The sequence below is a fragment of the Oculina patagonica genome, chromosome 13 (genome assembly GCF_052425735.1).
Source record: "Oculina patagonica isolate OP01 chromosome 13, crgOcupat, whole genome shotgun sequence".
Lineage (NCBI taxonomy): Eukaryota > Metazoa > Cnidaria > Anthozoa > Scleractinia > Oculinidae > Oculina > Oculina patagonica.
The window spans coordinates 27,095,931-27,122,556 of record NC_135770.1 but is presented as its reverse complement, the minus strand read 5'-3'; the positions used below and the strand labels follow the sequence as shown (position 1 = coordinate 27,122,556).

The window sequence follows — 26,626 nt, the reverse complement described above, 5'->3', positions numbered from 1 at the left end:
TATCAATAACCTTCAGTATACAAGTTGGCTTTTGATTCAGGCAGGCGAAAGGGACTTTACTCTTAATTGTCATGATCAGTAAGAATTAATCAGTAAATGAATGGTCCTAAAAGAAATTTGAGACTTTTGTGACTGATTTAAACTGTAAACTTCGATCAATTCGCACGATTCAGCCAACAGCTACAGTAGCCTAATATATCACACTGTTTCTTCTTAACTGAGATTTGCTGCTTTCATGTCATCACATCAGCACAGTTTGCAACGCAGTAATGTTCCTATCGATTATAACACTACTGTTTAAATAAATGTTTCTAACGATATAAAAATCCCTTTCAGACATCCTTCTTCAGTGCGTCTCAGGAACATTTCAGTCTAAGGGAAGTTTGGTGGAATCATAATAGAATGTTACATCTTTAGCAGGATGAAGCTGTACCCTGGCTCCATCAGGTAACTTCCACAGTGTCACGTTTTTATTCCGCATGTCAATCGTACAGCAGTTGCTAGCAGGATTTTTCATGATAAAATATTGGGCTTCCATGTATGGGTCGTTCGCTTGGACAGAGTTAAACTTGGTACAATTACTTGGCTCGACACCTCGATCCTTTACGTAAGAGCCTCCAACTCCCATGACAAAGTGTTGTACTCTATAATACAATTGCTCCAAGTTTTGAAAACCTGAAAGGCATGAAGACGTTACTTGTTGCACGATGGCCACCTGGTAAGCAAGTGACTCATTAATATGTAGGGTTGTGCAAATGAGCTTAAAACTCAAGGCAACGATTAATTCAAGCAGTAGAAATGACCAATCGCACCGTAATCTTTCATGTGGTGGTGTCAGATTATCGATTACTTAAAATTTGAAACTCGCCCCAGTTCCCTGCGCAACTTCGGAACGGCCGAATAGTGATCATATTTGTACGGGAATCAGCTGTTATATACGGTTAATATTTTCGGCATATTAAATTGGATAGCCATCCTTCCCATAAACAAGTAACGTCTTCATGTTTTTCAGGTTTTCGAAACTTGGAACAGTTGTATACGTACCAAGAAATGGTTTATTGTTCCGGCTGAACTTCTCACATTAAGCATTAGACAATTTTCCTTTTGTTCTTGGTTGCGCTGAGGTACTTTGGTCGAAGCTTAGCGGTGAAAACCTTTGTCGTGGGAGTTGAAGGATCTTACTTAAAGGATCAAGGGTTCGAGTCCGATAATTGCACAAAGTTTAGCTCTTTCCAAGCGAACGATCCATATTGACTTGAATGTCGTTTGCCTTTTGACTTTTCGAACTCATGCTTATCATAACCTGCGATCAGGCGTTATTTTTCTCGCGGCGGATGGGTCAACGAAAAAATGAACGCCTGATACAATTACTCGTCGAGTCGTCTGTAAAAAGTCCAGAATCTGGACTTTTTTCTGATTGGTCAGAAAACAAAAGGCAACATAAGAACTCTATCCTGATTGGCTAATTGAGTTCAAGTCTAATTTCCGGTCCAAAAATATCGCGCGTAGATGATTGTTATCTTCGCGCCGGGGTGTTGAGCGGAATGAAGTAGAGAGCGAGTTCTTCTAGCTTTTAGAAAATCTCTCAAGAGTTTTGTTTACAAAACATTTAAAGACGAACAAAGGGAGTGTATTCGACGAATAGTATTCTATTCTCACGGTCTTACCTGCCCTTTATAATATTGAGTTATGGGCGATCTGACGGAAGCCTTCGAGCGAGATGCGAGAAAACATAGACTAAGAACGGGGCTGACGGGAGGGTGGACAGAAAACTTAAAGAGGTCGAAGGCGACCGTGCGACAAGGACAGGAAAAACCGATAAGAATAAAATATGAGAGAAGACGATAGAGCAGCAGTTACCGACGCAATTTTAGTTAAAGTGGCAACATGTTAATTTGCTAACTCTCAAAAAGGGTAATTTAAACACATGTTTGTGAGAGTAAAAATGTAATTTGAAGGCGCTAATCACGCTTATCCACAGGCGGCCCAGGCTCTCTCGTTAATTATTTGCAACGGTCGTTGTCGGTTCGACTCAAGCCGTCGAAAAATATGCTCCATAAATGGACGAATTTGAGATCTTTCGTTCCTAAATTACAATAAACTGTAAGCCATATAAATAAAGATCACTTACCTATTGTTGTTTGTCTGTTATTGTTTGATTTTGAGGGGTTTTGGGACGTTTATTCCTCACTTGCCGCTGACGCCCCCTACTAATAAAAATATTAGTAGGGGGCGTCAGCGGCAAGTGAGGAATAAACGTCCCAAAACCCCTCAAAATCACACAATAAGGTGAGGATTAAAAATTGGCGTTAATTTTATCCACTTTGAACACGTTAATTATATCGAAAATTGACGTAAATTTTATTTCACATAAATTTTATTCGCGTTGTTAAAATGCTTCGTTATATTCCTATAATAAGGAAGTTTGATTTAGAATACATTAAGACAAATAGATATTGGAAGTTATGTCAAGGACACTGTGCACACAACAATAAAAAAGCATTATCTGAATGTTATTTTCAAGAGAATTCAATAGAAAAAACTACAATATCGAAACGCTGAAGGCACACACCCTAATAAAGGTTCAAAATGCAATGCTTCTGACCTCTTATTTGCCTTTTTTTAGGGAAGACTAGGATCATATTAGCTATTGGAGTATTTCTCAATCTAAATCTTATGTCACTGCAATATAATTAATTGAGTGAGACTTGTTACTTTGACAGGCTTTATGAATATTACAAGTTGCTTTTCCATTTCATTGCGGCATTATCTATTTTGTAATGCAACTAACTAACTCCCATTAACAACTGTGTCCATTCAACAATTTCGATTATTATTACGCTGTAGCGTTGACATCGTAACCAATTTTTATTTATTGCTACATTCACTCATTTTTAAGCTAAACTTTCTAGTGAGTTTCTCTGTGTCATGTATTGCTTTTAGATTGGTTTACTGCAGTCAATGATGAGAAAAGCACACAAGACTTATCCTGCATAAAGAGAACTGCAAGTAATATATTAAAATATTTCTAATGTTACTATATGTAATCACGATTAATTTTGTTTTTACTATTATTGTTTAATCTACGCTTCAAGTACACTGAGTAATCTGGCAAACAAAGCGACCTAAAACTAAAAACGTCTTTTCATGAAAAACTTTTTGACAGCACATTTCTCACCACATGTGACGCAAGTTAGTACACCGCCATGATATGCGCTTCACACTGTATAGTCCCAATTTACCGATAGTCCAGGGGCTTATCAACACATGAACGGGAGTTTCATTTACAGTGGAAAACATCTAGTACTTCAAGCATATTTCAAAATGTCCAGTTCAATTACAAATTGCAATACTGGCAGTGTCATGTTGAACAAAAGTCACTTCGGAAAGAGATTGTCGCACAGGGGGAGTTCGACTGAACAGTTCTTGTCTATCAGCCTCCTTCTGCTGTTTCCTCTACACAAACTCAAAATACTGGTGATTGGTCTAATAAGGCACTCAGTCATGGCCAGATTTTACTGCCGCTGCTCGAAAATCCTTGATCTTTTTTGGGAAGATCGCTATGACTCTACCAACTGGCCAGTGTCTACGGGGCGTGTCTGAGACCACCACTAAAACAACATCATTGCGTACGGTGTCTTTTGTTCTGCTCGTTTTTTTTTACTTGGACCTGCGGCTCAAAGCTACCACTCTCGGCCATCGCTTCTTTGGGCGAAATTAGGTAGTGTCGTCAGATTTTGGAGCAAAATAGCCTCCTGCTTGTCCAAAAACGCAATTATTGACTTGGCTACTCCCATGACCGGGAAGTCACAACTAGCTTTGTAACTCCACTCTTTCACACAGGATGACCAGGAATCTTGCATCGAAAGGAAAGCAGTCTACATAGCGCAGTTTGAACGCAGCAGCTCGATGCTTGGTGGAATGGTCAAGAGATTTGTTAATGTCTTTTACTCTTCTTTAAAGACTACTAATTTCCTTTTTTTAATAAAGCTAGTTTCTTATATCTGCAATCTTTCGGTGTCTAAGTTTTTGAGATCAGAACTTCTCTCGTTTGTGGGCAGCCTTTTGCAGCCTGCAGGTGTCTCTTATCTATGGTTTGTGCCGGTCTCGCCAAGACGATGGTTCAGCGAATGGTCTGTGTGCTGATTAAATATAATTTCTGGACCAGGCAATTGGATGCTCTTCTACACGAGCTACGCGGCCAACTCTCGCTCAACCCTGTCCACGTCCTCTTCCATGGGAGTGACTATTTAGCATGCAGTTGATGTCGTGAGACTTCGCATTTTTTCATATTTGAATTACGTCAAGGAGCATCTGGTTGGCGAGTAAGGCAACGATCATGAGCAGGATCTTGCTTAACAAAGCAGAAGTAAAGCAAACTAACTGAGTTGTAAGAATGTTAACCAACCGTAAATAAGGGACCGTTTGGGATTTCGTAGATAGTCACCCCCCCTTCTTCATCGGAAATTTTTACCTGGCCCCCCTCCTCGAAATCCATTTTTTTTCGATGACCCCCTCCCCTCAAAAAAAAAAATTCAAGTCAAATTAAAATTTATGAAGCCTTGTGACTAAAGAATGTATCAGTGTACAAAACCAACTTCCCTTGAATAGCTGACATTGCCTTAACTGTTTATTATGGTTTGACTGCATTTGCAACCAATAAGCTTTTGGATTGAGCTGTTGGGTTTTAGCCCCCCCCCCCTCAAATCCCTTCAGCGCCCCTTACCTCATAAAAAATGAACGGTCCCTAACGCATGTACAAAAGCGGATTAAACACATTATAAAATCTGTGGCACAAAAGTTGTTGCAAGACCAAACAAACAAGACAAAAACCGCCGTTGCTATCGCATTCAGCTCAGAAACCCCAGATTAAAGAAAGTCGTCATCTTCGACAATTTCTTCCTTGCTTAATACCGTCTGGTGGTGGTCTGGTGGTGGTGGTCCTGGTTAACGCTTACTTTTGGGCGAGAAAACGATCCGAATCTTAGCAAAACAGAGAAGCAAAATGACGTGACTTGAAAACCCAAAATAATCTTTACAAAGTCAAAACAGTACTAACTAGGGGTCCTCTGAGTTTTCTAGCGCAGTGAGGTTACAACAAACAAATTCCTTTGTTTGCAACCGAAAGGGTTACTTATTTTAAAGTAGTGTTGGAGTGTAACATAATTTTAAAAACTGGCTTAAGATAAGTGACTGAAAACATATTTTGTAGTTTCCATAGTGTGATTGTTCATGTGTGAATAGTCCTGAAACGTGCTGTTATTGGAGAATGACGTTTGCTTTGACAACCTGAACGAAATAAGGCATCTTCAGAGCGAAGTGTAACGTAATTTTGAGTCTAATGCTTGCGTGCGCTTTGCGCATGCGCATTAGACTCTTTGTTATATGAAAAAAGCTGTTAGCAATCCCAAGGGAATGGTTCGGGATCGATAATCGTTCGCTGTAATGTAGAAAACAATGATCAGCTGCAAGAACGGACTCCGTACGGACACGCACGATTAGTTTCAATTAAAAACAGCCAATCAGCGACACGTGTTCCCACGCATAATTAAAAGTTCTTTCTCAAGTCACGATTATTCAACACTTGAACAGGACGAAATAATTTTCCAGTTAAGACATTTGTAAGCTTTTTGTGAAAATAAATCTTCGTTTTCAGTTCAGTTAAGCACTTGTGTTTTCGTCTTGCTTAAAAAGCAAGACGTCTTTGAGAAAAAATATTTCGACGGCGACTCGCGTTTATTTACACAATGCGACCAAATATTTATTTTGTTTTAAAAAATAGAAAACTTTACCTCGGTTTTTGTATTTAAGTCATTCGAATTTTGACCAATTTTTTCTTTACAGTGCAAACAAAAACCTTCAAAAATAAAAGATGTACATGGATAAATGTAAATCAAGTTACGCGACTAAATCAAAATGCGTTTGTTTGGCCGCTTTGCAGTATTACACTGTCCCGGCCTTTGCCATACACTGAAATCGAATTTCATGCTTTTACGACTCTCAGAGATCTTAAGTTCTTCTTACAGCTAGAAAAATCATAAAATGGTTACATTGATATGGAAGTGATGATTCGCGAAATTTGTACATCATGATAAACAGTCTTCGCTCCTGTGTATGGTAGCTCGATAATAATTGCCTAGTTTCCAGCGTTCAAAAGGTCATCATTATATTGACGTGAGCATTTACACCCGTTTTTAGGAAAATCTGTCACTAAGTGCTTACAGTACAATGGAGTAACAGTCACTATTTCAAGTGCTTTTATTGCAAAATCTGTTTCAAGAGTCATCATCAAAATGGTGAAAAATCTGAAAGAAAACGATGTGAAGTTCTTCAACCCTTGTTGTAATGAACATGCTTTTTGTAAATCGTCACGCAATCTTGTCCAAATGTTTAATCGTTTCTGCTTTTACGGACAATACGGAAGAAGTAACATCAACTCCTGTTCATACTTTAAATTTTGTGAAGCATATAACATTTATGACTGTTTCGTTTTCATCCATAATCATCCACGATGCCCCTAGCTTGCTATAAGCATTTTAAATTAAACTCCCGAACACAAACCTCTAACCAATTTTAACCGGCTTACGAAAACCGCGCAATCTGTATCACTATGCCATACGGCATTAGACTCATGTCACCCTTGGTGACCTATTTTTTTGTCATTCGATGGTGTTAAGCCTGTTCCGTTGAAACTGATTGGTCAGTTTTGCTGTAATGTAATTGGCTGTAAAACTCGTGTAAAGCTATAATCAACCGTGATTGGTCAGAATTTGAAGTCATCAGACAGTTAAGAATGTAGACTAAAAGTAGACGAGGCTGAGGATTTTTATCATCGCAAGAACTACGTTTTGGTTTATTAAAAGCCAATCAATGTAGCCAAACAATATTTTAGTCACTAGCAGGAGGCCTTTTAGGAGTACCCTCACACAGACGATCACACTATACCAACTACTGATTTTCCTGGGTTCAAACAATTTGCTTAATCTATTTTTCACTAGGTATCTACTTGACAAGACGCAACAAGGTCCAAAAATAAATAGCTATGTCACGAGAAAAGTCAGAGTACCAGAAGCACCATTATAACTTTGGAACTGGGAACAGAGCTCAAAACGAGCGTTTATATCGCAATATTGAAATTGCTCTTCCTATTTTCGGCCCCATTTTCGGTATTGCCAGCAGTATTGCCGATAGTATCATACAACAAGAACGTAGCATTGCCAAAGGGGGAAATCTCGATTTTGCTGATGCCGTTAATTACCGTAAACAGCAGTTTATCACCACCCGAAAATTTGGAGGCAGGGTTGAAGAAGAACATCCCTATGGAAGTCTAGGCGTGACTTATCAAAGCCTCAACGATGTCAATGAAGCCATAAAATGCCACGTACAAGAGCTCAGCACTGTAAAAGATTCCAGAGACAGGGCTGGAGAAGGACTTGCCTATAGAAATCTCGGCATCGCCTATCGAAGACTCGGAAATCTAAATAAGTCAATAGAGTACCACAAGCACGAGCTTAGCATTGCCAAAGAACTTGGTGACAGGGCTAAAGAAGGACGGGCCTGTGGAAATCTCGGCATTGCTAATCGAAGTCTAGGAGATCTTAATAGGCCATAAAGTACCACGAGCAAGAGCTAAGCATTGCTAGAGAGGTTGGTGAGAGAGCTGGAGAAGTACGTGCCTATGAAAATCTCGGCATTGCTTATCGTAGCCTTGGAGATCTTAAAAAAGTCATAGAGAATCACGAGCAAGAGCTTAGCATTGCCAAGAAAGTGGGCGACATGGATGAAGTTGGTCGTGCCTGTGGAAATCTCGGAATTGCGTATCGTTATGGCGGAGATTTCAATAGAGCCATTAAGTACCACGAGCTGGAGCTTAGCACTGCCTGCCTTGGTCGGCAAGATTTTGTTGAAGAAAGACATCAGTATTAACATCATACAGTGCTATGCACCTACGAATGATGCTGAAGATGAAAAGAAGGAAGAATTCTATGACCAACTGCAGAGTGTAGTTAACAAACAAGGGGATAAGGATGTCACTATACTCATGGGAGATCTGAATGCAAAGGTAGGAGCTGACAACACGGGGTATGAGCGGGTCATGAGCAGGCATGGGCTTGGAAGGATGAATGAAAACGGAGAACAGTTTGCAGAGTTCTGTGCACAAAACAACCTAGTCATTGGAGGCAGTGTTTTCGAACACAGGCGCATCCATAAAGCAACGTGGAGATCACCCGACCACGTGACCGAAAACCAGATCGACCATGTGTGTATATGTCAGAGGTTCAGGCGGTCTTTACAGGATGTGAGAGTCAAAAGAGGAGCAGATGCAGCATCAGACCATCATATGGTTTTGGCAACTCTCAAGCTACGTCTAAAGCGCTGTAAACCACCTTCTACCACCACTAGAACAAGGTATAATGTGGACCTGTTGAGAGATAAGGAGACTGCAGATAAGTTTAAGATCAATCTCGCCAACAGGTACCAGGTGCTCCAGCAGCTTTATGATGATGAAAACGCGTTGCTTGAAGAGAAGTGGCAGCAGACAAAGAAGATGTGGACTGAGGCATGTGAGGAGACTGTTGGCAGGAAAACAACCCAACATAAGGATTGGATGACAGCTGAAACTCTACATAAGATCCAAGAGCGAAAGACGAAGAAGGCAAGTTTGAACACGTGTAGAACAAGAGCAAGTAAGGCAGCAGCACAGCAGCAGTACACAAGGGCCCACAAGGAGGTGAGGAGGAGTATAAAGAGAGATAAGAGGAACCACATCGACAACCTAGCCAGGCAGGCGGAGGAAGCAGTAGCACGGGGGAACATGAAAGAGCTCTACAACACAACTAAGAAGCTCGCTGATGGATACCAAGTAACGGACAAGCCAATTAAAGACAAGCAGGGGAAAACATTGACATCAACAGGCGAACAGCTAAAGAGATGGGTGGAGCATTTCAGCGAGCTCCTTAATAGACCGGGCCCAGAAGACCCCCCAGAGATACCACCAGCAGAGTCAGAGCTGTCTATTAATTGTGCTAAACCATCACGGCTGGAGATAAGAAAGGCAATCCAGGCACTGAAGAATGGTAAGGCAGCTGGGACAGATAGTGTTTCTGCAGAAGCTCTCAAGGTTGACATAGGCACTTCCACTGAAATTCTGTACAGGCTATTCGAAAACATCTGGGAGGAGGAAGAGATTCCAAAGGACTGGAAAGAAGGGCTTCTCATTAAACTACCAAAGAAAGGAGACTTGAGGGTCTGTAGTAACTACAGGGGAATCACACTTCTATCAGTTCCAGGCAAAGTCCTAAACAGAATCCTTTTAGAACGAATGAAAGCAGCAGTTGACAACCAACTACGATACCAGCAAGCTGGCTTTAGACAGGACAGGTCATGCACAGACCATATTGCCACTCTTCGCATAATAGTGGAGCAATCCCTGGAGTGGAACTCGGCTCTTTACGTCAACTTTATTGATTATGAGAAGGCCTTTGATAGTGTGGATAGAGAAACACTGTGGAAGTTGCTGAAACACTATGGCATACCAGAAAAGATCATAACACTCATTCAGCGAACTTATGAGGGAATGTCATGCAGAGTGGTGCATAGGGGCCAGCTCTCAGATTGCTTCAACGTCAGGACTGGTGTCCGACAAGGATGCTTACTATCACCTTTCATGTTTCTTCTTGTTATAGACTGGATTATGAGAACCACCACCGAGGGAAAGAAGAATGGGATTCAGTGGACCCCTTGGACACAGCTGGAGGACTTAGACTTCGCTGATGATCTGGCTCTCCTTTCACATAACCATGACCAGATGCAGGGTAAGACCACCGGATTGGCAGCAACATCAGAAAGAGCTGGTTTAAAGATCAACAGGGGTAAATCAAAGGTCATGAGGATCAACACCATCAATGAGAATCCAATCACAGTAGAAGGAGAGCGATTAGAGGAGGTGGACTCGTTCACATACCTTGGCAGTGTTATTGACAAGGGTGGAGGTACGGATGTAGATGTAGGAGCAAGAATTGGCAAGGCAAGGGCAGCATTTAACATGCTCAAAAACATCTGGAAGTCCAAGGAAATCAGGACTGAAACCAAGCTTCGCATTTTCAATTCTAGTGTTAAATCGGTTCTCCTCTATGGGTCAGAGACGTGGAGACGCACAAAAAGGCACTACAGAAGATCCAAACATTCATAAACAGTTGCCTGAGACGTATCTTTAACATTTGGTGGCCTGAGAAAATTCGCAACGAGGAGCTGTGGCAGCAAGGAGATCAAGAACCAATTGGCAGGCAGATTCTAAAGAGAAAATGGGGCTGGATTGGCCATACCCTGCGGAAAGAACCAAGCAACATCACTCGCCAGTCCTTGACTTGGAACCCCCAGGGGAAGCGAAGGAGAGGTCGCCCCAAAAACAGCTGGCGTCGCGACACAGAAGCAGAGCTAAAGTTAATGGGTTTCGCTTGGCAAGATGTTGTGCGGAAAGCCCAAGGTCGAGCTCGCTGGCGAGCTGTTGTCAATGGCCTATGCTCCACTTGGAGCGATGGGCTTAAGTAAGTAAGTAAGTAAGTAAGTAAGTAAGTAAGTAAGTAAGTAAGTAAGTAAGTAAGTAAGTAAGTAAGTAAGTAAGTAAGTAAGTAAGTAAGTAAGTAAGTAAGTAAGTAAGTAAGTAAGTAAGTAAGTAAGTAAGTATAAAGTACTTTAACCAGGAGCTTGACATTGCTAAAGAAGTTGGCGACAACGCTGGAGAAAGACGTGCATATGGAAATCTCGGCATTGCTAATCGTGGGCTCGGAGATCCTAATGAAAGCATTAAATGCCATAAGCAGGGGCTTAGCATTGCAAAAGAACTTGGCGACATGGCTGGAGAAGGATCTGCCTATGGAAATCTTGGCATTTCTTATCGAAGTCTCGGGGATCTTAATAAAGCCATTGAGTACCATGAGCGAGAGCTTAGAATTGCCAAAGAAATTGGCGACATGGGTGGAGAAATTCGTGCCTGTGGAAACCTCGGCAGTATTTATCACAGTCTCCGAAATTTCAAAGAAGCCATAAAGTACCACAAGCAGGAGCTTAGTATTGCCAAAGAAATTGGTGATAGGGCTGGGGAAGGAGGCGCTTATAGAAATCTCGGCATTACCTATTATAGTCTTCGTGATTTCAACGGCGCCATAGAGTACCACGAGAAGGAACTTAAGATTGCGCAAGAACTAAAAGACAAGGTTGCAGAAAAACGTGCCAATGGAGATCTCGGCATTGCTCATTATAGTTTTCGAGATTTCATCGGGGCTATAAAGTATCACGACGAGGAACTTAAAATAGCCAAAGAAGTAAAAGAAATGGCCGCAGAACGACGTGTCAATGGAAATCTTGGCATTGCTCATCACAGTCTCCGAGATTTCGACAAAACCAAAGAGTACCATGAAGAAGAGCTTAGAATTGCTCAGGAATTAAATGACAAGGCTGGCGAAGGTTGTGCCAATAGAAATCTCGGCATTGTTTATCATAGTCTTCGACGTTTTGAAACAGCCAAAAGTTACCACGAGGAGGAGCTTAGACTTGCCCAGTTGCAAGAAGTGAAAGACAAGGCTGCGGAAGGACGTGCTTATGGAAATCTTGGCAACGTTTATCGTAGTCTCCGAAATTTCAATGAAGCCATAAGGTGCCACGAGCCAGAGCTTAACATTGCCAAAGAAGTAAAGGACAAAGCTGGAGAAGGACGTGCTAATGGAAATCTCGGCATTGCCTATCATAGTCTCCGAAATTTCAATGAAGCCATAAAGCACCACGTGGAGGAGCTTCGAATTGCACAAGAAGTGAAAGACAAGGATGGGGAAGGACGTGCCAAGGAAAATATCGCTGTTGTTCATCAGGGACTCGGCGAATATGAGAAAGCTTTGAAATATCACAAGCAAAGCCTAAAAGTTGCTGAAGAAGTAGAGGATAAGGTTGCACAAGGGCATATACTTTGCAATCTAGGAGATTTCTACAACAGGCGCGGTGAATATCAAAATGCCATGAAACACTGCAAGCAAGCTCTTGAAATTGCCAAAAAAGAAAAGGATGTGGCCGGGGAAGGACGTTCCAACGGATGTCTTGGAAATGCTTTTGCCAATCTCGGTGACTTTACAACTGCAAAAGAGTATCATCGGGAGCAACTTCGCATTGCCAAGGAAATGGAGGATCAGCTAGAAGAAGGACAAGCTTATTGCAATCTTGGACACGGCTATCGTAACATTCCCGGTTGTTTTGCTAAAGGCATTATGTACGACAAGGAAGGTCTTAGCATTGCCGAAAAAGTGGAAGACAGGTGTGGAGTAGGACTTGCTTATTACAATCTTGGACTTGCTTATCACACGCTCGCTGATTTTGAACAAGCCAAAAAGTTCCACAATAAACATCTAATGATTGCCCAAGAAGTGGGGGATAGCGAAGGGGAAGGACATCCCTATACCAATCTCGGCAATGTTTATCGTAGTCTTCATGATTTTAAACGAGCCGAAGGTCTTAGAATTGCCAGAGACGTTCAGGACAAGATTGGAGAAGGATATGCACGTTATTCGTTAGGTCTTGATTTCGAATGTGTGGGTTGCTTACACGAAGCCCTTCGCTATTTCCAGTCCAGTGTAAGGCTTTACGATGATGTGAGAGCTAGCCTTCAGTTTGAAGATCGTTGGAAAATTAGCTTTCGTGAACAACATAAAGACGTGTACATTGCTCTATGGAGGACTCTGTTGAAGCTCCACATGACTGACGAAGCTTTGTGCGCTGCTGAGCACGGACGAGCTCAAGATTTGATTGATCTCTTCAACATGAACTTTGGCATAAGCGTATCTAGGAGACCTGTAGCAATTTCTCGCATTGTAAGAAACATATCTGCACAAACACTATTTTTAGCACTTGAAAGCAATAAGATTAAATTTTTGGGTACTTCAGAAGAGAAACGAAATTAGTTTTAGACAGAAAGAAATAGATCTTGCTGCTTCCTTAAGCTTACAGCATCGAAACAACAATGCATACATGGCAATCGAAGCCCATGTTCCTGATCTTAAGAGCAAAGTTACATCTTTGAGCGTCTTGTATGATGCTCTAATAGGACCCATTGAAGATTTACTTTTAAGCAAAAACAAAAAGGAAGAAGACATCGAAGATTTGATTATTATCCTGGATGGTCCATTATACTTCGTTCCTTATGCTGCTAAATAACGAGGAACCTGCGAAGTACCTAAGTGAATATGTACGAATCCGCATTCTTCCTTCACTGATGAGTCTACAGAAGATCGCAGATTATTGCGAGGACTACCACAGCAACACTGGAGCTCTGCTTGTAGGAAATCCAAGTGATTCGTTGCCACATGCTGAAGAAGAAGTAACGGAGATTGCAAAAATCATCAAAACCCCAATCCATGTTTTAAAGAAACAAGAAGCAACCAAAGAGGCTGTCCTGCACAACATCAAGTCCATTTCTTTGGTACACATTGCAGCACACGGACAAGTAAACGCTGGTGAGATTGAGTTGGCTCAGAAGGACGAAAACGACGATGACAACGTCCTGACGATGCAAGATGTGCAAAAAGTTCAGCTACGGGCAAAACTTGTTGTGCTCAGCTGCTGTGATACTGGTCGAGGGAATGTTACAGCAGAAGGTGTGGTGGGCATCGCAAGGGCGTTTTTGTGTGCTGGTGCTCGTTCTGTTCTGGCTTCACTCTGGAAAATTGATGACAATGCCACTACGAAGCTTATGACACACTTCTACCAACACCTAGTTGATAAGAGAAAAGCCAGTGAGGCTCTTCATCTTGCTATGAAAGATCTGAGAGAACAATCAGATCAAGATCCAGATCCAGAAAAGCAGAAGTTCAAGGACGAAAAGTATTGGGCTCCATTTGTACTGATTGGTGATGACGTCACTCTTGACTTTGGAGAAGGCGAGTAAGAAGGAAGTGAGTAAAAGTTGACTAGTCATAAAATTCAAAATCTTTACACAATTCAAAAATATTCTTTATAAATAAGTACATTTTGGATACTTGGTAATTGAATAGCATAATCAATCTATAGCTTTCTTTGTTAATCAATGAAAAACGCAAAATTGGAAATAAAAAACGTTTTCGTATGCTTGAATAAATGCTGATGGTTTATATATCTCTAACAACTTGTTAGTGCGCAGGGGAAATTAACTTACTTACTTTGTAACTTACTTACTAACTAACTAACTAACTAACTAACTAACTAACTAACTAACTAACTAACTAACTAACTAACTAACTAACTAACTAACTAACTAACTAACTAACTAACTAACTAACGAACGAACGAACGAACGAACGAACGAACGAACGAACGAACTAACTAACTAACTAACTAACTAACTAACTAACCAACTAGGTATATAAAATAATCAGAAATAAACAAAAGTTGAGCAACTTGCGTAATCCAAATGCAAGCAAGCTAGATATGAAAACTGGTAGTTTACAATTGGAAGAAAAGAAATACATGCTTCTAACTATTGATTAATAGGAATATTTTTAGATATATTTGTGAGTTGCTCAAGCATCAGGTTGTGAGTAGTAATAGTATTGTATTTGATTCGAGTTCATTTAGCATTTAACGGGCATTTGCTGTAATAATCTTGCGTGTTTAACATGATACAAATCAACTGGTTACATAATAAAGGAACAGGCTTCAGTCTGTCCGATTGTACAGTAATCGCATGGAAAGACCTTCAATGCAATCTGGATAATTCATAACGAAACCTAGCCCCGGTCAGATTGAGTCATTTCTAGTGACCCTCTAGTAATCTTCTGTGCAGAAAGTCAAGAGTCAATACCTGTTGAAGCCCTTACAAGTGTTCACGAGGACAAAAACAACATGTAGAAGTCGAAAGAAACTAATAACTGAGATCATAACAAATATTAAGAATTAGAATTGAATTAAAATGAATTTCGATATCAGTGCAAGCTATCTTAGTATGTGAGATGAACTCTGTCTTCGTACTTCCCTTAGAAGACGAATTCTATAGAGCAGTCTTTTTTCCTTGGCACGACTGGTAATTGTTTCACTCCATATCTACCACTTATGGGGATATAAGTCGCGTTAAATTTCAAAAGCCCACTTTTAAAGTAATAACGATACCTTTTAGTGTATTCAAGGTACATCTACATATACGGATGGAATTTAAAGTTGAAATGAGTTTTCGATACGTCCACAAAGCAAGATTCTGGTAAATTTTAAGCGTTCCTTTGAAAAGCTACGACAAGCGTCTCTGAAGAACCCGTTCTCAACCATTTTATAACAGTTTTATAAAATAAGCCCTAGCGAAGGTTTACCCGTAAGGATTAGGTCAACTGTGGCTGTAGATACTCTCAATAGTTAATTTGATCGAACTGCAATTGCAATATGACTATCATGTAGTTGTCAGCTATGTTTTGGCAGGAGAAATTGAGAATAAGAACATTAAAGCTTTTATTTGTACTCTTTGCTTGTTTCTGCAAGTTCCGGAACTTGTTTCTGCAAGTTCCGTTTATGTGATTTGGTTTTAAAATCGTGCATACAGCCATGTGATGTTGCGCCTTTGTTGCAAATTTTAATGTACAAAATAAAAATACGCATTAGGGCGGTGTCACGAACGTCTTGGTACATTTGCATAAAGCGTTGTCAAAATAGGCCATATCTTTAATGGGTGATCAATACTCAATGGTTTCGATTTTTTACAGGTCCATTTTCATGTAAATCAAACTCATTATCATTTAAATTGTTTCGCACTTTGACTCGTTTTGAAACAGAGGCAAAGGGTAACTCGAAAATGGCCTATTGTAACGAAAAAAGTTTAAGGTGGCTCGTAACAGTTTTAACATTCCAGTCTCTGGCCTCCTATCTCAGCTACACCGATAATGTCGAGGAATAACTTTAAGCACAAATTTGTATAGGTTTTACCAATGAACAAATTGAGGTCACTTTGACATTACAATTTGTTTCCATGGTAACGTCAAAAGTGATCAAAGATGCCCTATTTCTGACCTTGTAAGGTTTAGGCATGAATAGATTGTGCTAGTAAATTCAGGAAAAGTTGCCTCACAATATACCCAAAAAGTTGCTTAAATATTAAAAAGTTGCCACCAAATGTTAGAAAAGTTGCTTGCTCTCTAGTGAAATTGAAGCGCTTGCAGGTTTACTTAGAGTTACCCCAGCGTCTAGGGCAACCTCAATGGGGTCAATGTCTGAATTATTTCCATTTTCCTCGTCTGAAATTTCATCTGATTGCGATGCCATAAGTGACTTGCACTTCAGCAAATACCAAGATGGCCGGCGACAGGCTCTATATATGTTGCAGCGACTAACCGCTGGATTTAAGCGCCCGTTAGATAGATAGCTGCTGTCCAGATTTCGTGGGCGTAAAGCAAGTGTTATTTTATTGTCATTTTATTGTATATCCTTAGTTTTAATAAAATCAGTTTTGATAAAAAGCAGTTTTAATAAAATCCTTCGAAATGAAACGACCTTATATGGTTTGGAACTGTTTTATATCAATTTGTAGCTCAAAAGTTGCCAAGGAAGGCTAAAGTTGCCCTGGTTGCTGGTACTACAAAAAGTTGCTCGACACGCTAAAAGTTGCTCAAAAGTTGCCGAGCACAATCTATTTATGCCTAGTGAGGTTAACAACTTAAAAACTACCTGGTGAAAGTTTTTGTTTTTAATACATTTTTGCCTAAACGGCATAAGAAACATTTTTGCAAAGTTTAAAAAACATCTGTCGACAGAGCTCGGAATTATGTTCGTTTCACATAAATTTAAGGCCATTTTGAACCCTTCTGATGATGTTGCCATGACAACGTCATAATTTAAAGCAGGTTTACGTGAAATCCAATAGTGAAATCCAAGATGGCGGATCCAAGACGTTGACGTCACATGACGTCACAGCCAACAAAATTATCTCATCTTCTATAGTAAGCGAAAGGCTTTCTACCTAGAAAAATTAAAAAGAACAAAAAAATAACATAAAAAAAAAGAATTAAAAGAACGAAAACCTAGCTAAAGGAGGTTCCATCTATCCCTCTTTGGACCGCGGTGGGGGGAATGAATTTGCATGTACGTCCAAGTGTTAATATTGTTTTGTTTATTTTAAAAGATTACAATGAGGGGGAGGTGATGACTTGGGGAAGGGGAACTCCCGTGTGACTAAGGCGGAAATTTACGTCGTCGCTGCTAAGGTGTTCCGAAAGAATGCCAAGGTTGGTCACCTTTTAGCGTATAGCTCGACCACGCATGAATTTCAAACGTTCTTTAAAAGTTAAAGCATTCAATGACAACGTCTTTTATAATCTTCATTGCCCATAAATCAAATACTCGGGCAACAAAGCAATAATCGCAAAATTTGTGAGTCACAAAGTCAAGACAAATCTCTACAGAGCTAGGACAAAACTTAAAAACGTCAAACTGGCCGACCTCTTCCCCGAATCCTCTTACGCAACGAGAGTAGAATCGACACGGATCTTCATCAACGAAAACTTAACCTCCTATCGTCGCCGCATCATGACTAGGGCTAACGAGAAACGTAGAGATGGAGAATTACTCAGCGCTTAGTCGATGGACGGAACAATTTACGTGAAGACCTCGCTGGACGGGAGACCCATCAAAATCTTCGAACTGGAGGACCTCGACAATCCGTAGCCTGCTAAGAAGTTTGTTTTCTTTTTGGAGGAGCGGACGGACTCTGTCTATTTGGAACTGTGACTTATCACTCTACCCTATTTGCTAAAGGTTTAGTTGTTCTCTCTTGTGTTGCTGTGTGTATTTGTTTTTGTACGTTGTTTGGATTGTTTACACTTCAGTTTAATTTAATCCTTTTTTCTGTGCTCTATCAAGTAATATGAATACAGGTTGTTCGTCCAAATTTGACGTTTTATCACTCAACGTTCGTGGAATCAGAGATCAAATCAAGAGGAGGAGTATATTCTCATATCTAAAAGACCAAAAAGCAAATATTTATTTTTTACAAGAAACATATTCAGAGCGAGCCGATAAAAATATTTGGAGAAAAGAATGGGGTGGCGAGCTGTTTTTCTCACAAGGCACCACGCACAGTAAAGGTGTGTGTATTTTAATAAATCCCTTTGTACAACTAAAAGTTGATTACTCATATACTAATGACTCGGGCAGAATAGTGTTGATTGCAATCATTCTTAATGGACAAAAACTATCACTGTACAATATTTACGCCCCTAATGATCAGGCCAATCAACTGTTATTCATGCAAGAACTTAACAATTGCATAATCGATAAGTCGGAGCTCACCTCGCTAATTGTCGGGGGAGATACTTTGGAACTGTACTTTATCAAAACAAGATAAGATCGGTGGTGCACCGTGGAAACCGTCTAATTACCGTAATCTCATTTTGACCACTATGGAAATGTTCGTCTTAGTGGATATTCAAAGAATGCGCCATCCAAAGTTATGAAAATTCACGTACGAATCAAAATCTCTTAAACTTAAATCTAGGATTGACTTTTTCTTCATTGCAAAATGTCTCTCTGGGGAAGTAAAGAATTCGGAAATTTTCCATGCAATCGCGCCTGACCATAACGCAATTTACATTTCACTATCTCGGCACAGCAAACCTCCTCGGGGACCAGGACTTTGGAAATTTAAAAACACCCTATTGAATGATATGCAGTATGTTAGTACGGTTCGTGATACATACGCTCACGCGTGCAGTTATTATAGCCATGTGACGGATAAGAGGCTCTTTAATTTTGGGAGCTAATGAAAATGGAAATTCGATCTGCGACTATTTCCTTTTTCAAAAGAAAAGCAAAATGTATCAGCAACCGAGAACAGGAGCTAAGGCTTAGAATAGACCAACTTGATGTTATTATCTGCGATAATTTTTCTTCCCCTAACACCGATGAAGTACTAGGGGAGTATGAGAGACTGAAAATAGAACTTAAATCAATTTACGAAGAAAAAGGAAAGCAGGCGATGTTTGGAGCAAAATGTCGTTGGATAGAAAATGGTGAACGCCCAACCAAGTATTTCTTCAATCTTGAAAAAAGTAATTACAAGAAAAAAACTATCAGTGAACTTCGATTACAAGACGACTCTATTACGTGCAAAGAGACAGAGATTCTAGAGCAAATAGAATATTATTATAGAAACCTATATACTTCGTCGGGGGTTGAAGCGGAATAATGAATATTGAATACTGGCTTAAAATTGTAAAGGAATATTGAATATTGGCTCAAAATTGAAAGGAATACTGAATATTCAGTTTTTTAATCAAGAATATTGAATACTTGCAAAGAGAAAATAAGTTCTCCTCACCCTCTCTGTCTTCAAATGAGAATCGCAGGTATTTGGCAGGCGCTCTGCCTCATGTTAAGCTTACAAAATTTGCCACGCGGACTACTCCCCAAGGGAGATATTTTCTTGTGACGTCACTTTCAAAGCACATGCTTCAGTTGACCGCTTTTCGACGCTTTGGTTACGGTCTAAGATGGGAAAGCACAGGAAAGACAGGTAAGTAAAGCTTTTAAACTATTTTTAACTTGAACAGATTTCCAAACCATAAGTTTACAACAACGACGACAACAACAATAAAAATCGAGAGTTCTTTTCTAATCGATTTCTAGGTGTAGTGTTTGAAATCCAAGTAGATCCATGCATCTTCGCCATTTGACCGCTAATAAACTCATCCGAAACTCATGTTGACTTCAGTCTGCCAGCGAAACCAAATAACGCTACAGACAAGAAGTCACAGTGAAAGGTGAAAAGGATAACATACTATTTCAGTTTCTGCAATTGAATGAACAATGATAGTTCACAAGCCTCAAAGTCGATCTCAAAGTAGATTTAAATCGAACTTGAAAACTTTTGGTCATTCAACTCTGCCAACTAACGAATCTAAACATTTTTATCCGTTTGTTAGCTAACATTGAAGCTCATAGATTCCACGTTGAAAAAACAGAACACCACGAAAAAAATGTTTTAATTGGCCTTATCACGGTTTTCTACGCCATCTTGACAGGTAGGCAACGCAGTTAGAAATTATAGTGTGTGTATGGAAATCCGACGGCAATATTTTTTTCAAAAATTGAATTCTGGACAACTTATGAATTGTAAAGTTAAAATGCTAGGCAAAAGTTTTTATTCACCATGTTTGAAAGATGTAGCTTGGCTAGAAAGCGTTTAGTTACGTTTTTAATTTTCCATCCAGTGGGCTATATTTTCCCGCAAATTGACGCGGTTCGCGGGAAAAAAATTATGGGCAAATGTATGGAAAATTAAAAACGTAACTGAAGGCTTTCTAGACCAGCTACATCTTTCAAACATGGTCAATAAAAACTTTTGCCTAGTATGTTTACTTTACGATTCATAAGTTGTCCAGAATTCAATTTTTGAGAAAAATATTTGCCATCGGATTCCCATACAAACACTATAATTTCTAACTGCGTTGCCTACCCGTCAAGATGGGGTTGGAAAAAAATTAGCCTTTTAGCAGGACACTTTTCGTTTGCGACAGTGGAAATAAGGCCATTCGGATGATAACGAACGGGAAACCTTTCAAGAAGCTATCAGATGTCTTTTATAAGTATGCTAAACTATTTAACCTTGATCACTACCGTGGCCCACCAAGATTTTCCTTTGATCAAGGAATATCGATCATTGACAATGTTGTTGCTTTTCTTTTGACCTGGGGAGAGGAAACACGTGAGCGAACGGGCCGTACAGCTACTCAAGGTCCCGACCAAATAATACCTCACTTTACAACAAGGTCATTTCAACTGATTCATAGCAGCCTTGTGAAATTAATTAGCCTTTAATCGTTGAGAATTGTTTCTCCTTAATGCGGCAACAGGACTCGATGCCAACGCAACTCGAATACGGAATCCGGCGTGCCGCCTGTATAAGAGAGCTGGAAAAGAGAATGCACAGTGGTCATTTTTTCGACGTTTTTGCTTGTTTACAAACTAAAATGGTAGAATAGGGGTTATGTGAACAAGATTTGGAACCACATATTTGTAAACTCTCAAGGGACTTTTTTAATTTCTCAAGGGACTGTTTTAATTTCTCAAGGGATTACTTTCCGCTGTGGGTGATCACTTGCGATCTTGTGGAAAAAACGTGACTTGTCACATTTACAAACGTTATATAACAATTTAAAAAGTGACATGTCAGCTCTCTTATCTCAACGCACGTGTGTCTGAAAGGCGATCTATAAAAAGCGTCGCACAAACAATGGATTGCGTAACTAAAACACGATTAAATAATCACTAGCACTTACATCGTTTAAAAATTACAAACGTCAAAAATAAACCATACCAAAAAACTCGCTCTTTTCAAAGATATTATTGAAGTTAAAACAAATGCAAGAGATGGGGGCTTCTTTTAGCTTTTAGAGACCTCGCGTTGAGCCGTTGACAGCAATGTTGCATGAATCGGCTTTACAACATGCGATCGTATCTACGCAGTTCGAGTGGAATTTCAGTCAAAGACAGCAAAATTCTTTCGTATTTCATCTTCAAATATAATTCGAAAGCATTCACTGTATATATGGCTGTTGTTTAATCCTGGGTCTTGATATCCGACCCTCGCAGAGCCTAGACAAAACGCAGCTTGAGTGTAACGATTTGTTTACGCCCCAATTATATGCGCAATGTTTTCTCCGACAGTAGTCGGAAATATCCGTATTTTTTTTCGTGCTTTTTCGTGGAGCAATCGTAACGATACGGCCTTGAACACATTGAACAGCGGTCTACCCGGCCATAACAATTCAAATATGGCGTCGCAAAAACAAAGCGTCGAACGCATATTTTGCTGTTTCATTTGCTAATTTCGCTGCCGTAATCGACTGCCTCGAAAGGTCCTTGCAATTTTAAAGTATAGAATTGTCAGATCTCGCTGAAATTTGCACTGTTTATTTGTTTAATGTTAAAGAATATGTGTATAAATACCCGGCGCGGACGAGCCATTTTTGACAAAATTATATGGCTGCATGCATTTCCTCCGCGAAGATAGGAAATTGCTTAACTAAACTACAAAGAAACTGTAATGATAAGTTCGAAGAACAATGCACAGGATAAACCTTCGACTCATACTTCATGCAAAAACGTCGATATCTCGAAGAGACTTTGATTAATATTTCACTGGTCCCAAGAGTTATTATCCTAACAAAGTGCTTAACACTCCTCCGCCCATTCCACAGGCAATTGTCGATGCAGGACAAAGTGATCTGCAAAATTTATCTCTTGAAGAGAAGAAAACTTTACGTGAATTTCATTTGGACGAAGCGTTCGCCAGCATACCGTAAGAGACAAGAGCAAAGAAGAAACCGGCCAGCTACCTTATCCTATTTCATTCTCTTTACAGCAGCGCCAAGATTCGAGTTGTGATGTCCTCACAGAAGACTTGGCCGCAGGTCATGCTAATTCGTCAAGCTATTCCCAGGATAATCGAGTTATTCAGTGCGACATCTTGTTCAAACAAAATGAGACCATTGCAGTGAAACACGGTAGAAAAAAAGAGGAATGGGGATTTTTCCTTGCCGTTCTTATGAAAGATTTGCTGATCAAGAAAGGGAGCAATGACGGGATAGATTTCGTTGACGACTGTATGAGCATAACATGGCTCGACAACTGTGAAACGGGAGACAAATATACCATTAAAGAGTCAGATTGTCGAAATTCGCCGTATTCAGTTATTAACCGCGTCGAAGTTGTAGTCAATAAGTGTCTGCCAAATGAAAAACTCTACACAATTTCGCAGCAAGAAGTTTTAAGAATTGAGCGGATACTCAAAGGAGGCGTAGACAGTGACATTGACTCCGAGGATTAGGCTTCAGATGCCTCAGACGACGAACAGCCGGGAGGACCATCCAGGGTTTCTTGTCGTACACGAACTGGGAGAACAGCAACCCGTATACGGTGATGTCGAACTTTTTTGAAAAATCACAAAGCTGATCTAACAGCTACAGCTGAAAATAGATAACGCATAAAGCGGTGCTCAATGTAAAATGTGTCATGATATAGGAATAATACTCAGATTGGCAACAGAATGCTACTTTTAAATTATGTGGACCATTGACGTACTTGTGGGCACTTGTACCGTTCCTGTTATTCCTGAAGGCAAACACTACATTTATCTTTTATCCGTTGTTCACTTATTGGTTTAAAAGTAACTCTTGATAGACAAGTCGTTATGGCTACGTACAATTGTTGTCTTTGTACATGCTTCAAAAGACTATGCTTCGCTTAAAGCGGGTGTGATATAATGTATTTCTGTTAGGTGCACTAATTTCGACTTGATTGCACGAGTGATGATGTTAAGGAGATAAACGCGTTTTCGAACAAGTTTGTACAATGGCCTACAAAAGAACTTGTTATAAACATCGTGCAACACTTCATTGTTTTCCAGATTATATAGACTCATTGGTTGGACCGCATTGTCGTCATTGTTTGTTTAATAAAGCTTTTCACTGAAACATGTTGCTTAGCTTATTTTTTGTGGGGTACTATTTTGCTAGTCAGCAAATAAAGAAGCCACATGCGTCTTACCCTTTAATCAAGGCCATTGAAGGTGTAACTAGAGGGCACCATTAAAAAAAGCATGTAATACGTGATGAACTAACACCTTCCAGAAGGATAGCAGCAGAACAGTGTCCAGTGTCCTGTGCACAACTGGTGAATTGGAATAGAATATTTGACCGCTCTCGTTTTGTGGGTCTGAAAATTGTATACCTGGGAACATCAACCTATTTAAAGGAATAATGAATATTGATCTCAAAATAGGCAAGGAATAATGAATACTTGTAAAAAATGGCCGGGGAATAATGAATATTTAAAGTGAAAATATTCCGCTTCAACCCCCGATACTTCGGATTTAACCTTTTCTGAAACTGCGTATGACCCTTTCACTGACAATGATGAATCCCCTAAGCTTTCGGAGGACGTGAAAGTAACCTTGGAGGGTCCACTTATGTACGAAGAATGCAAAAAGATACTTGAAACCTTTCAGAATGATAAAGCACCGGGAGAAGACGGATCTACAGCTGAATTTTATACCTATTTCTTTGAACTCTTAGGAAATGATTTAATAGTAAGCTTTAACAAAGCGCACGAGAAAGGTGAACTCTCCACTTCAAAACGAAGGGGAATAATTACTCTAACACCGAAAGAAGACGGATCACTCCTAGATCTTTCAAACTGGAGACCGATTACGCTGCTTAATGTTGATCTTAAAATAGCATCAAAAGCAATAGTCAAACGCATTGAACCGGCACTGCCAAACCTGATCCATCCTGACCAAACAGGCGTTGTAAAAGGGAGATACATTGGAGAAAATATCCGACTTATAAGTGACATAATGGAATATACGAGTCTACAAAACATGCCTGGCATTCTAACGTCTCTAGACTTCCGTAAAGCTTTTGACTCGATTGAATGGCCCTTTATAATGAAGACGCTAGACCGCCTAAATTTTGGCAGCGACATCAAGCGCTGGATTAAAATATTCTACACGAACATAGAAAGTGCGGTGCAAAATAATGGTTTTATAACCGGCTGGTTTAAGCCATCAAAAGGAGTTCGACAAGGTTGCCCGCTCTCTCCTTATCTGTTCATTCTATCTGCGGAGGTACTCTCAAATAAGATACGTCAAGATTCCAACGTGAGGGGAATCAAGGTCTTCGGTAAGGAAATCAAGCTGACCCAATTCGCTGATGATACAACTCTATTCAATGCGGACATGCAATCTTTAGAAATGGTCGTAAAAATTGTTGGGGATTTCGGAAGAATTGCTGGTTTGTCTCTAAATGTAAAGGAAACGAAAGCGCTTTGGTTAGGGAAATGGAAAAGTAATAGAAATAAGCCTCTGGGTTTAAAGTGTTTCCACAGCCCTGTTAAGATATTGGGGATATATTTTTCGTATAATATCAAAGCGAATAACGAGCTCAACTTCGATAAAAAGATCCAAAAGTTGCAAACAAAGCTGGATATGTGGAGTTCACGGAACCTGACGATATTTGGAAGAGCCATGTTAATAAAAACCTTAGGTATATCGCAACTTATCTATTCAGCCTCTAATCTGACTGCTCCCAAAGGAATTGCGGAAATTGTAAGAATAAAATCTTTTAACCCTTAATATGCTGAAATTACTCCAAAAAACGCGTTTTTTTAACCGTTAATCGATTTTCTTGGCTCCACGGTCCAAAAGTTCTTTAAATTTGCTAAAAATGCACTTTCTGACAATGCAGGAAGATTTTGATGTAATTTCCATGTAAAAATGTACAATATTTTACTTTGGCGCATGCGCATAAGCCAAAATTTGGACTTTCAACTACGACGCCTTATTCATGCGCTATTACATTTATTCATGCAAGTTAAACAGCTTGGCCATCTCCATTCAGGATTTCATCAATAAGCTACTCATTAAATACAATTTTGAAAATTTGTCTTAATTAAATGTTTTATTGACAAGTACCCCTCCACCTTCAAAGTCAATTTACAGTAAATTGCATTGTAAGTAATCGTAGTGTACCGTAGAGTATTATAATCGTATAAGTAGAGCAGGGTAATTGTATAAAGTATTAGAACTGTAATTTAAAAGCTATCTTAATTGTATGTAAATAAATTCTGTAATACAACACAGTAAATCGCATTGTAAGTAAGCGTAGTGTAATTGTAACGGTAGAGTATCATACTCGTACAAGTAGAGCTGAGTAACTGTAAAGTACTATAACTGTAATTAAAAAGATATCTTAATTTTATGTAAACTATATTATTGTAATTGTAGCAATTTTTTTTGGTTTCTTTTTTCTTTGTAATTAATTTCATGTAAAGCTTGGGTGTTGTCAATAAAGTTCATTAAAAAAATCTTCATTGAAGTTTATATTTGAAGGTATTTAAACCAATTTCTGTTGAGCATCCCCGTCCCTTTAAAATGGGAGTTCCCCGTGGGTCATGACCTCCTATGGAGAATAAGTATAAACTTCTGGTGTTATTTATAATACGTGTGGATGCTTTGCGCGCTCTGATTGCCTAAAACACATTTTTCACTGTATAAAACACGGAAATGCTTTACTGTTTGTTACACAAAAAATTCGAAGCCACGTATTATATTTTACAATTAGACTACGAGCCCGAGTTTTCTATTTAACAATTAGACGGCGAGCTCGAGGTTTCTATCGGCTGATAGTTGGCGAGGGGCGAAGCCCCGAGTCAACTATCAAAAGCCGGTAGAAACCAAGAGCGAGCCGTCTAATTGTGTTAGCATAACCCACTATTAAACACCAAATATAGCTAGAGTTGATTTCTTGAAGGTTTTGATTGATAAAATTCAGCGAAGACTAAGCGCGCGCTCCGAGAGCCTTCTACGGATCGATAGTAGGCACCTGTTTAGCCAATCAGATTGCGCGATTACCAATAGTAGGTCAGTGTGGTTATACTAACGGCGAATAGAAAACAGTGGGAGAGCCAATCAGATTCGTGGATTTCCAATAGAACACAGCTGAGTTTCTACTAACACGTTTTATAAGCTTGCTGCTTTGTAAATTTCTCTCGTGTTCTCGAAAGCTCTTCCCAGTTGTCTTTCGGTTTGGTGTTTTATGACATTATTATAGGGGGCTTTGGCTCTTTACATCCG

General features: G+C 39.7%; 1 protein-coding gene across 1 annotated transcript; it reads left to right on the top strand.

Moving 5' to 3' along the window:
* The first annotated feature begins 7,825 nt into the window (after positions 1 to 7,825).
* Positions 7,826 to 10,192, top strand: LOC144637089 (uncharacterized). The gene has a single exon (XM_078496250.1). It carries the CDS (start codon positions 7,826 to 7,828, stop codon positions 10,190 to 10,192), a length of 2,367 nt encoding a protein of 788 aa, XP_078352376.1.
* Positions 10,193 to 26,626: the final 16,434 nt, after the last annotated feature.

Bases quoted from the DNA above. Each gene is read 5' to 3' on its own strand.
- LOC144637089 (XM_078496250.1), top strand. From the start codon at position 7,826: ATGGCGGAGATTTCAATAGAGCCATTAAGTACCACGAGCTGGAGCTTA.